The sequence below is a fragment of the Trypanosoma brucei genome, chromosome 3 (assembly GCF_000002445.2).
Source record: "Trypanosoma brucei brucei TREU927 chromosome 3, complete sequence".
NCBI classification, from domain to species: domain Eukaryota; phylum Euglenozoa; class Kinetoplastea; order Trypanosomatida; family Trypanosomatidae; genus Trypanosoma; species Trypanosoma brucei.
The window spans coordinates 1,276,960-1,289,305 of NC_007276.1; the positions used below are offsets into that span (position 1 = coordinate 1,276,960).

Genomic DNA, 12,346 nt, shown 5'->3' on the forward strand with positions numbered 1-12,346 from the left:
TTACGCAACGGCCGTCTTTGGTAGTGTCATTCCCGTCAAAGGCATAATGTCAGCTGGCAATGGTGGGACGAGGCACTTTCCCGGATTTGTGCGTTCCCAGCGCCTCACTTTGAAGACAGCAACTATCATATCAAATGGGTGAAGTCTTCCCACAACATGCGCAACCAGCAGGAAATCAGCCAGCAGCACCCTCAGCTCCAGCGGTTTCGATACAACACCAAACTCCACGGTCAACGAGCCCCGCGCAAACGGGTTCAACGCTCGTGAATGCTGCGGTGTGCTTAGCACCTTCGGTCCCGTTAATGCCACCCCACCAGGCCACTGCCGCCGGTACAGTGCCCAGTAGAAGAGAGGATAAAGTGGAAGGTAAAGTGTGAGGTGGGCAGCTACCAGCAATGCTCCCTGTAACAACCATACGGCAATACATATGAGAGCAAAATACACATGGTAAACAGCCAATGTGGGGAGGAGGAAGACAATAATGGTGAAGATCACGGTTGCCACGAGGGTCTGCTCAACGGGAAAGTCATATGTATCGGTGCGGTGTCGCAGGGGGTTATGCTTCTTGCCTTGGAACTGGAGGAACAGGTTCCGGAGCATGAAACGTGCAAACCGATACGGCAAGGAGACGCTGTGGAATACCAAATATAAGTGGAGGGAGGCAATTAAGCACAGGTCCGCAACGAAGGCGAATGCACAGCTAGCACCTAACGGCGCAACGAAAATCAGCAACTTGTAGAATAAGCCTACATTGCTAAGATCCTCAACGGAGGCCCAGCTCGCCTCAAGTACAGCCTTAGCGATGCAAGATAACGTCATACTGAGGTCTCCGTTCATCTTAAGACCTGCGGGCCATCCTTCAAACCAGTCCATGTATTCCATGTGAAGGTCGTACAGGAGCCACCGGCACCAAGACACAGCCTTTGTCACCAATAAGCCGCTCCCGTGTGATAACAGCAAACTCAGAAGCATCCCACATATTGTGTCCACCGCAAAACGAACAAGGAAATCAACGACGCAGAAACGCCGCAGTGCAGGATCGTTGTGTTGAATGTGAGGTAACACAGGATGAAGACAACAGACTCTTGTATCCCCTCTTAGTAACAAAAGCCAATGGATCACCATACGGAGGCGAAATTCTAACAGAGCTGCAGTGTACGAGACGTTCCCAGGCCACTTGAGCACGAGGTGGAACACCACAAGTATTTTTGTGAGAAAACCGGTAAATCTGTTGCCGCAGTTTTTCCAGTAAGCACACAGACGTGCCGTCGCAGCGGTGCCATCTGTGGCGTTGCTAACCTTATTCTCACACAATTCTCGCAGTATCTTGCCGTATGCACTGGCCCGTAGTAACGAGCTAAGCTCCCCATAGTCAGTACTTGTGGGGAAATCAAGCCGCGGATGCAACTCCCCCCCAAATCTAGGGGTTTCCGAACCTCTAACACTTTGTGACTCAGTGCTTCCTTCGCCCGAACCTGAGCTCCCCACAGACACGCGGTCGTCCTCTGTTCTTTGCTTTGCCCCTTCCTGTTTTTCCTCCTCGTCTTGTGTCAGTGGGTCGCTGCCCACCATCCGCCTCATTTTGGTACGCGGTCCTGCTGAATGGACCATGTGCGACGGCAACAACACACCTTCTAATGTGGAATTTGCACCTTCCACGCAAATAGGCTGCATTTTGCCTTCTACCAACTTCACTAAGTCGCCGCGATCGTGCCTGGCCACCGCACTGAAGGCAGTTGACGTAACGGCATAAGATACAGTGGGATCACTTCGCAAGACGTGAAGGTGGCATGGCTGCACGGGGGACCCGCAGCAGTACAGTTGATGTAGTAGTGGACCCTCATTCAGTTCCAGCCATAACTCTGCACGGCTATGCTGTGAACGAACCCACGCGTCTGCATATTCACTCTTGTCCAGTGTTGCTTGTTTGCTGTGCATCCAGCCCAGTATTAGCAGCGATGTTGCACTGGGGACGTCCTTGTGCTGCTTCCGATGGGCAGTAGCGCGAATGTCTCCTTCGCTTTCCTTTAACTTGTTGAGAGCCGCTGTCGCGTTCTCAACACGCGGATCGTGCACAACTGCGACCACAATGACGAGTAGTCCATGCGGGTTCCACCCAATCAACCACCCACCACGTTCCTGCTCCTTGCGAAACGGCCACATTATTATGCATGTGTTGGTTACCATCATCAGAAAGCCGCACCAGAGTCGGGATCGAATTTTATAGCAGCTTCCACTCGCGTCCTTTGCACTCCCGTGCCCACTGCAGCGCTTTCCCTCGGTTGTCCTTATCCAACAAACTCTCCTGCACGTCCTTTTACTGACGGCAGCCCCTCCACTGCGTTGGACTTAGGGCGAAGGCCTCGCGTTGTGCCCTTTCCCGCGGCTTTGGGGCTCAACGTTCTATTGGATAAACACCACTTCGGTTATCTAAACCTTCGGATGCAGAGAAAAAAGAAAATTAGGATCACTGAACAGAAACAGAAACACCAAAGCCGTTAAGAGTGAAAATTCCAAAAATGTTTCAGCTCTATAGCTTTCGTGTTCATTATATGCTGCACAAGAGGTACTCCCCTTCTCGTGCCTGGCGATTCGACGCAAACGAAATTTGCGACATGCTCTGGCAACAGCCAAAACATCTGTTACCGACATTCTGCTCGACGATCTCTCTCCTAAACCAGAGGGCTTGTCACGACATTCCCCTTCTTTGTTTCGTGATGTATTTCAATCGTATGACCTTCTCCGTAAGAGCGCCTAAGGAGGTTTGTGCGTGGGAGAGTGCAGTTCCATTGCTTGCTATTTCACGGCACTATACTTGACGCATTGAAAGGATATTGCATATCTGTCCACAGGCTGGTGCGAGCCACCTGACCGCTTGCTTACGGCCATCGACGCGCCATCGGTACCCCGCGAAGTTGTAATTTAGGATATTTAACTCACTTACAAGTACCCCCAACGGCTAAAGCGGCATACGCACCGAAGCGTACAAAAAGGTAAGAGAAATGCCGACCAGTGCGCCTGCGGAGAGGTGGCGACAAGATGTGGTCAACGGAGGCTTACCGCTCCGGAAAGGTGTGCCGGTTCACGACACCAGCTTCATCACCAAACGCAACGGCACACATTCCTTTCCCTCACCGTGCACTCCGCACATCCTAAATAACGCTTAGGGTACAACTTCATCTCCATCCCTTCCATCTCCTCCGTCCCCGTTACCTCTTTCTTCCATCTCCCCATGGTTCTCTTCCCGCTGCTCCCCCACTTCATATTCTTCTGCCAACCCTTGTCCTTCCTCCACCTCCTCTTCCTCCCCTTCCTCCACCTTCTCAGCCTCTTGCCCTTCCTCCACTTCCTCTTCCTCCGCTATTCCCCCGTTTTCTTCACAGACATCCTCCTGTGCGTCCACAACTTCGTCATCTTCGAGACACTGCAATTGGTGCTCGGCGAGGTCGACTTCCTCCTGCAACTTTTCTAATTGCTGCCGAAGTTGAGCAAGTTGTTCCCCTGCTTTTTGTGTCTCCAGCTCCAGAGGTGTGGGATCATGTCCCTGCTTTGTTATAGTTTCTAATGAAACCCTCAGCTTTTGAAGTTCTTTCCGCGCGACTACCAGCTGACCACCGGCCATCTCTGGACTCTGTTGTTTACACCATTCAAGATCTTCCAACAGCTGGGCACGAACCGCTTCGGCCGCTGTGTGCTCCTTCAGTAGCTGCTCTGCGTGACTTGCAGACTGTGATTGCAAAGACTCACAAAGAGTACGGAGTGAGGGAAGCTGCCGTACCGAGCGCTTTGTGTCCACCAGGCGCAGCCGCGCTTCTTCAAGCAGAATCGTAATGTCTTCCGCATACCCACTCATCAGGGGTACACCCACCTTTCCGTGAAGAAGGCGCTCGCCCGCCACCGTGAGGCGGACGAGAAATGCAACGTCCCTTTGCAGTTGCCTCTCATCCTTGTACAAGTTTGAGAGATCCCAGAGGCGTGTGTTGATTGATTTCACGAGTTCCTCTGTGCTCCTAGCGAAGACATCGACAAAGTGCCCCAATATATCCGGTTCTTCCACTTCGATATTGTTTGCAGCACTTTCGACCTCTTCCCCCTCTTCTCTGACTGCTTCTTCATTCACACGGACGTTCCCCTCTTGGTGGGTTGTATGTTTTCCCACAACACTTGTTGTTGTTGATCGCAATTTCCCAGCTATAGAAGCAAACTTTCCATTTCCAGAAGTGGCCAAGAGCTGCACCAGAGAAACACCTTTGATGCGCTGCTGGAGGCGCGCGTTTTCAGCAATGAGGGTCACGATTGAGGCATGTTGTGTAGCGGACTTCACTTCGTATTGCAGAAGTTTCTCTTCTTGCTCTGGTGACGGTGGGCAAGCCATGGAACCCCTTAGTACTTCTGTGACAAGATGTTTGTTGAGTTCGGCGGATCTCTGACAAAGCGCAGCGCAGGAGTGTTGCAGTAGGCATCTGCGCCCCTCCTCCGCGGCTCGCGCGCCAAGAAAGAAGCATTCGCCCCCCACCACAGAGTGCGTTGAGAGGAGCAACTTCTCCTTCAGTAGTTTTCGCAACGAGACCAACTCCCGGTACAAAGCACTTCTCAGTTTCTGCAAGTCCTCATAGCGTTGCATGGCACTCCGCAGGAAGCCTTGCGACACCTTCGGCACCTTAACATCCGAAGCGGACGCAAGTAAAGTTGCGACAGCGATCTCCGCTTGATGCAAACGTTTTTGCTGGCGTTGCTGTTGGGAAAGGAGTTGTTCCTCTGCTGCTGTAGGGTTTTGCGCGGCTAAGTGGTCAATCATCTGCTCCTCTGCGATGAGAAGAGAACGCTCCGCCCCCCAGAGGGAATATTGGTTCCATCTCGCCATGAGCTCCGGCACACACCTTTCGATTTCGTGTTGTCTACTGCACAATGCATCACTTGTTTCACACACTTGCTGCAACTTGTTACTCAGCGCTGACAGAGCCGGTGCCGCTGGGCCGATCAGCTCTGGGGGGACCTTTTGCAGTGCCTTCTCCATCTCTTCGAATCGGCGCCTCCCTTTATCTACAAATTGTTTGGTGGGTACTGTGCCGCCTGAGGTCTCGGTTGCCAGTGGTGGGGTCCAGCTACATCCTTCCGGATTCATCGCCCTTGTCCTCGCTCCTGCACACTTCAGCCAATGAGACCGGGTTCCGAGGCGTGCAAGACGTTCCGCGTTGCCGTACAGCTCCATCATTTGGGCACACTGACTTGGCTGCAGAGGGCAGTATGGAGGATTTGTTGCTGTTGTTGTTGGTGATGAGGATGGCGCAGCTGCAGCTGCAGCTGTTGTTGGTTTTGTTCGTTTCCCCTGAAGTCCCGCCAGAAGTGCACGGAGGTGACTCATGCAACCACGGAGGGCCTCCCGTTCTGCAGTCTTCAGAGTCATTTGGAACCGTTGTGCACAAGCGGAATTCCTTCGCCCGGACTCCAGTGCCGCCACACGGTTGAGAAGTTCTCCATATGTTTCATCCGCTTCATCCACATCATCGACCGCTTCCACGGAGTAGCCGATGAACGGTTCCCCTTCTGTGCATCCCTCCGCATCTTCCTCGAGGCGCGGTTGCTTTTCTGGTGGTTCATGAGTTGCTACTTCATGCTTAGAGTCTGGTTCCTGTAAGTTGTCTTCCCGCGGGCGCTTTTTCTGAGCATTTGTCACTTCGCTACTGAGGCCTTGCAACTCGCCCTCACGCTCCTCCACTAGCGGGTTGTCATCAAATTGAGAGAGCATGGTACTGAAGTGCTCCTTCTCTCAACTAAAAGTTCTGTACCTTTGGAAAAAAAATTAAAATAAAATAAGAAAAAGACATCACCACGACAACACCAGTAGCAAAAGGAAGGAAGGGGGAAAAAGGCAAAGATGAGGGGTTGTTCCACTCCATCCTTCTCCTCCCTTCTCCCCCCCCCCACACACACACAGGAGATATTTTTATGTGTATCTCTGTGCTGACGAGAGCAAGTGAGCAGCCGGTGGCAGCATCGGTCAAGGATCAAGGAAGAAGGATTGCGACTGGAAAAAGATGGCGGGTTTGGCTGATTGGTTGGTTGTGTGTGTGTGCGTGCGTGCGTGCGTGCGTGCGTTGTGCGTTGTGTGTTGTGTATGTATTTGTGTGTAGTTGCTGCACAAAAAGGAAGGAGGAGGGGAGGGGGAAAAGAGGTAGAAAAACACAAAACAAAACAATAAGGTAGAAGCAAGTTATGCTTCACAACACACACACCGACCCCTACCTCCCGGGAGGATTTTCTGTTTTCCTCCATTTCAACTTCCACACCCCATTGATTCAATGCTTGCAAATGCGACGACACGCACATGCACAAGTCTGCGGGTAACACAAGTGTGCGTGTGCATGTGCATGTGTGTGTATATATGGGGTTCAGATACAAACAAGGGGGGATCAAAGTAAAGTAAAGAAAATAATAATAACAATAATAACAAAAAGAAAGAAACCGAGCGTGGGCATGTATTTTTTTTTCCCTTTGCGGAGTGTGCGCGTGCATAGGGAAGAGGGGATGGAGGTGGTAATACATTGATGTGCTGGGTGGCACATTTACTGAATTATGCGGTTACAAATATTTTCTTCACATATATACATATTTATTTAATAGTCCACCTTCCTATTCCTTTTCTTTCTCCTCGTTTTCTTTTTTTCTTTTCTTAATTTTCGAGGAAAGAAGCCATTTGTTTCACGTTGTACACATTCTCGTCATTTAAAAACAAACACGCACGTCAATATATGTAAATATAAATGTATTTGAAGCTTGTGCGTGTGTGAGGAAGAGAGAGCAGTGGTGACACATACGTAATGGTAAAGGGCAATCACGCACTCCATTAACATATACATTGAAGAGTAACAAAACAAAAAAAAAAGGAAAAAATGGAGTGTGGGAAAATGTTTTATTTTTATTTTTAATTTATTTTTATGTTCCTCCCCCCTAATTCATTTCGATATTTCTCCCTCTTCTTTTTCACTGGCGCTGATGGTAGTCAGGCACCTTTATCACGTACCACCCCCATAAGAGCACACGCGCACACACAAAAAAAAAGGGAGAAGAAAAGAAGCCGCTTCCCCCAATAACACACAACAGGAAAAAAAGAGGGGATAATTAAAGAAGAAGAAGAAAAAAAAGGAGTTGTTGAAGCGGAAACAGTAACAACCGGCAGTCAATCGTACGGAATAAAACAAGAAGGGGGGAAAAAAAACTTCAGAAGAAGTGATGTTTGCCTTTGGGTCTAAGAGCGGTAGCTATAACCCCATTTTCTAAGAGAAAATACCAACTTGCTTCCGCGGATTCTTGCAGAAGTATATGAACAACATATCAACGCAAATACATGTAAACATATAAACAAACGTGTCTGAGATGTGAAGCAACCCATCAAAATAGAGGAACAAACAAGCAGAATACCTGGAGACAACAATAACAATAACATTAATAATAATAATAGTAGCGATGATGATGATGATGATAAAGGGGAATATAGCGTACAGCTCGAAGCATTTTTTTAAAAAAAAACCGCAAGCAAACGAAAAAGGGTACGCAATAAACCAAACGACGACCGCGGAAGTCACAGATCAGTCAACAAGAAAATGATTAAGAAATCGGAGGAAAAAAACAAGAAGACGAAAAACAAAAACAAAAACAAAAAACAACAAACAAAAACAAGTAAGAAGTTTGAGGAATACCGGGATTCCACAGAGCCGCACTACACACAAACACAAACACGAACACACAAAATATTGACCAAACGCCTGTTGGAGGGAGACGAAGAAAAATAATAGCGGGGAAAACAGATTTCGTCGCAGTCATGTTTAGCGGCGGGTCCGGGCCCTCCATCGACCGCATTTATCTTTTTTTAATTTTTATTTTTAACTTCACTTCATTTCATCTCCGTTTTGTTTTTATCGTCTCCTTCCCTATGTACTTTCCTTTTTCCCCAACTTATTATTATTATCATCCTTTTTTTTTACTTATTATTAATATTATTCTCTATTGGCACAATTTCACAAACACATACACCAAAAAGAAAGTGAAACATTACATTTTACATCACCAAATAAAACTCGGAAAAGGGAGACGAGATGATAATAAAACAGAGTAAAAAACATAAAAAACAACAACAACAACAACAACATGGGAAGGAGGAGGAAAGGCAATCAAACACAACACAAACACAACACAACACAACACACACACACACACGAAGAAAAAAACAAAAAAGTGACAAGGAAAAATTATGAGTTAGGCTCCAACACCAAATCAAATAAAGTCAAAAGTCAAGTCAAAAGCATGAAAGCAACAGCGATAACTGCAATAATGCTGTGCAAGAAAAGGAAGAGAACGAAAAGAAGGGGAGCACAATCAACATACTCATAAAGGCGAAATCGCTGGTTGCTGCTTTTTGTTATTATTGCCTTTGCTTGGATGAAAGAAAGTAAGAAAGAAAAACCAAAACAAAACCAACCACAGAAAAGAAAAAAGAAAAAAAAAAGGAAAAAAAAAGCGTACACGCAAGGGAAGGAGAAGGAAGAAAAACCCAATCCAAATTTCGAAAAAAAAAGATATCACCTGGAAAGATATAATATCGTGGCGACCACTTGCACTTACGGAACACAGGGGGAGGGTGAAGCAGATGTGATTCGATATACGTTAATATATATATATATATAAATATGCGTGTTTTCCCTCCGACCATTCTGTCTCCTCTCCCTTCGAAACCCCAATCGATGCCAGATGCATGCATACTTATTTAAGATGAATAGTCATAATAACAATAGTAATGACAACAACAACAACAATAAATATTTAAGTATACCCTAACTATATAGTGATTATATATATATATATATATTCAAACGTGCATACTCTCTCTCTCCCTCACACACAAACACACACACACGCACACGCATTTATAACCGTGAACAAATAGAAGATAGAAGGGAAGGAAAGTGCTGGAAGGAATACGTGATGCGGCTGAACATAAATACTTTACTTAACTTCCCTTTCCCTTTCACCTTCCGTGCAGCGTTACATTCCATGTGCGTGATAAAGTTGAAAAATAAACCGAAAGCAAACGCAAACACACACTACAGCCACTTGCATATATATATATATATATATATATATATATATGCAAGTGTGCGTATGGTTGCTTCCCATTTATTCACATTATTCATACGTATTCCCTCTTATTTTCACCTTCCCACATTGCACGGTTGGGGTTCCAACTGAGTAACGCATGTGAAGTGACAACAGCAGTGAGAACAAATGAATATAGAGAACGAAAACGGAACCAACAACAAGAAAAAAAAAAGAAGCGAGGAAAGTGTTCGGTGGAGGAGTCTCTCACCCCAACATCATTAGTAATAATAGTAATAAAAACAATAAATGGACTAAATCTGGGGAAAGTTACAAAAAAGGACAAGTTGCCACCTGACCAATGACCGACACCACCACAGCATTTAAGAAAAAAAAAAGAAAACAACTCTACACGAGGATGAAAAGAAACACAAAACACGAAAGCAACACGAAAATGACTGTCAAAGATACGGGCGCACGCCTGTACACAACATAGAGCAAGGTAACGGAACGTAATGCCACTTCCACAGGGTTCAAATGTGACGACCGTTGCAACGAAAAAAAAAGCGGAAAAAGACTAAAAAGAAACAACAACTATACATTGGAAACATAACACGAATAAACCGCAAAACACACACACACACACACACACACACACTTAAAAGGGAAATATCATCTCATCTTATTTCATTTCACTCACTTACCTTTCATTTAACTTTTCACTCCGTTTTGCGACTGTATTGACGATGATAACACGAGCCCTTCAAAGATACGGACGTAGGGGCTCACAGATAGTGTTTGAAATACATTCTTTTTATTTTAATAAGTGCCCTCTTCCCCCTTATCTCTTCGCTCCCCTTTCCCTTTTATCTTTTGTTGGTTTCCTCCATTTTATATAACGTTTCGTCCTATTTTCCCCTTTTCTAATCACTCACTCAACCACACACTCACCCTCTCCCTATCCTTCATTCTTTCATCCGCACCTTTCATCTTTCCACTCCCTTCTACCACCGGCGAGCGCCACATCATATATATATATATATAAAGTAAGAAAAGAAACAGCGGCCGCAACAGCGATTTAGACTGACCACCATTCGCTCGCTTGCTTTCAACATCAATATTTCGTTTTCCTCACTCCTCACTTATTATTGCATTGCCATTTCGGTTCATTGTATGCATATGTATATGTATATGTAAATATAAATATAAATTTCTTCTTTTTTTTGCTTTTAGTCTGTTAAGCATACGAAACACACAGAACACACGCACACAAACACACACCTAACGCAACTGCCGTATCAAAACTTTGGAAAGCGTGTGGAGGCAAAAATTGCGTTGTCTTCAAGCGCCTTCTTTGCTAATTGTTTCCGATGGGGAATCTTTCCTAAAAGGATGGGCCTATGACGCGGCCGCTCTGGCTTTTCCGCTGGTTTCGGCTCGTCTCCCTCCGTCGTACCGGCATCTGCTTCCGCCCCTACTTCCCCATCCGCATTGGCAGGTGCCACCGCCCTTGTAGCACCAGTTTCTGTCTCCCCCGTTTTATTATCCTCCTTGTCGCTTGCATCACTTATAGCAATTTCCTCTTCTTCATTCCAACTGATGCTCGGCGGCCGCTCCCGCCTCTTGACGAGCCCCCGGTTCCGGTTCGCGTTAAACCACGGGAGGCTGCGCATTCCGGGGAAGTCAATGCTATACGTGAAGGTTTCCGACCCGCTGCTCGCATCACTGGCATCCGCCGCTCCCGGTGAATCATCGCAAGATACCCATTGCCCATTTGCCATGGCCTTCGGTGAACTCTTCCGTATGGCGTCCTCACCATCTACAGCGCCGAGACGCTTTCCACTAAGCGACTCTGCCAGTTGACCGCTGTTCTTCCTCAGAGGTTTTATATCGTCGCAACCGACACCCGCCAGATCGGCTTTCTTAGGCAGCGCCTGTGGGATATATTTGGAGGGGAGGAGACAACCAGTCTTCGGCTGGGGCAAAGGTTTAAGCACCACTGGTGCCTTTCTAACAAACATCTCAAATCCAGTCTGAAGTGTCGCGTCGTTGCCGCCATTTGATGATGTTTGGGTATTGTCCTTTACTCCCGCAGAATTTTGGACCCGCCCCGGCGTATTACCTTTGCTCGAATTCGAACTTTTGCGGGAAGGCGTCCCTTGCGATCCTCTACTATGATCCTTTTTATCATAGTTTTTGACGACAGCCCCTCCCATTGTGCAGCACCCTGTAAAAGGGGATACAGTATCCTTTTACAAATTGCAGCAGGTGCGTAACGGTCTATATCAATGCCACTACGGCGAGGCAAATAGTAATACAGTACTTGTGCTAGAAGCCCGCTCACCTAAGGGCTTTTTCTCTTTTCCCCCCTTTCTTACAGTGTACTTTCACCCACAACTTCCTTCCTTCCTTCCTTCCTTTTTTATTTTTTATTTTCTCTTTTTGCTGCGTGTGCGCGTGCTAACTGTTTTGCTCTTCTTTCCTTATCTCCCCTTTCCACTATTCCGTCGCTTACTTTGCCCAAACACGGTTAGGCAGTTACCCACACTGGCGCAACGCCTTTTCCGTACGTGTACGCCTATGTATATATACGTATATATATATATTTATATATGTATATATGTGCGTGTGAGCCCTTCCTCAACCGAGTGAATAGTTCCCCAGGACGTTGAGGAAGGCTGGAGGTGCCACGGCGTTAACCAACCAAACAACCCCCCAAAAAAACAATAGCAAAAAGCGCCTCAAAACGCGGAAGGAAAGAAAGTCGGCACCCCAAACCAATCGGTATGCCTCCGTTCTTCTCACCGCACACACACACACACAAACACTATTCCTTTGTTATTTCCCTCCCTTTTGTTTTCCTTATATATATATATATATTTCTTTTTGTCTTTTACGGTTACTTTAGACTCGCGAGTGAACGCCAGCTGCTGTTGTTTTTGTTTGCTTGTGACTAGAGACTGTCGATGTGCACGTTTTAAAAAATTTACCACTGGTCCTATACGGAGGGGGTTTCAACAGTCCTTCCACAATGCTCTTTTCCTATTCCCTCCCGTCGTTGCTCTTGTTACAATGGCAACAATGCTAACCAGTACTCCACAGCTGGAGGGCGTCAAACAACTGAGGATTGTGACAGAAAAGAAGGAGAGGGGGAAAACAACAAAGAAGACATAGGAACAGAAAGGTAGAGGTTAATCAGGGAGACACATACACACACAGAGATTCATACAAACTTGCGTTGGAATAAAATTGG

General features: G+C 46.7%; 3 protein-coding genes across 3 annotated transcripts, besides 21 other annotated features; all 3 read right to left on the bottom strand.

Annotated features, from left to right (window-relative positions):
- Tb927.3.4570 (N-acetylglucosaminyltransferase, putative) lies at positions 1-2,163 on the bottom strand (the record flags this gene model as incomplete). The annotated part of the gene is made up of 1 exon (XM_838956.1): positions 1-2,163. One exon carries the CDS (start codon positions 2,161-2,163, stop codon positions 1-3), a length of 2,163 nt encoding a protein of 720 aa, XP_844049.1.
- Positions 1-12,346: part of a sequence feature (sequence corresponds to BAC RPCI93-48K5) that runs on past both edges of the window.
- Tb927.3.4580 (hypothetical protein, conserved) lies at positions 3,164-5,749 on the bottom strand (the record flags this gene model as incomplete). Its single annotated transcript, XM_838957.1, has 1 exon — positions 3,164-5,749. One exon carries the CDS (start codon positions 5,747-5,749, stop codon positions 3,164-3,166), a length of 2,586 nt encoding a protein of 861 aa, XP_844050.1.
- Positions 3,180-3,362: a sequence feature (C-rich).
- Positions 5,796-5,817: a sequence feature (AT_rich).
- Positions 6,065-6,132: a microsatellite.
- Positions 6,912-6,940: a microsatellite.
- Positions 7,431-7,486: a microsatellite.
- Positions 7,641-7,680: a microsatellite.
- Positions 7,860-8,009: a sequence feature (T-rich).
- Positions 8,128-8,149: a microsatellite.
- Positions 8,175-8,212: a microsatellite.
- Positions 8,485-8,517: a microsatellite.
- Positions 8,665-8,689: a sequence feature (AT_rich).
- Positions 8,780-8,816: a microsatellite.
- Positions 8,846-8,867: a sequence feature (AT_rich).
- Positions 8,894-8,923: a microsatellite.
- Positions 9,116-9,147: a microsatellite.
- Positions 9,724-9,751: a microsatellite.
- Positions 9,763-9,823: a microsatellite.
- Positions 10,266-10,289: a microsatellite.
- Tb927.3.4590 (hypothetical protein, conserved) lies at positions 10,392-11,309 on the bottom strand (the record flags this gene model as incomplete). The annotated part of the gene is made up of 1 exon (XM_838958.1): positions 10,392-11,309. One exon carries the CDS (start codon positions 11,307-11,309, stop codon positions 10,392-10,394), a length of 918 nt encoding a protein of 305 aa, XP_844051.1.
- Positions 11,491-11,513: a microsatellite.
- Positions 11,673-11,715: a microsatellite.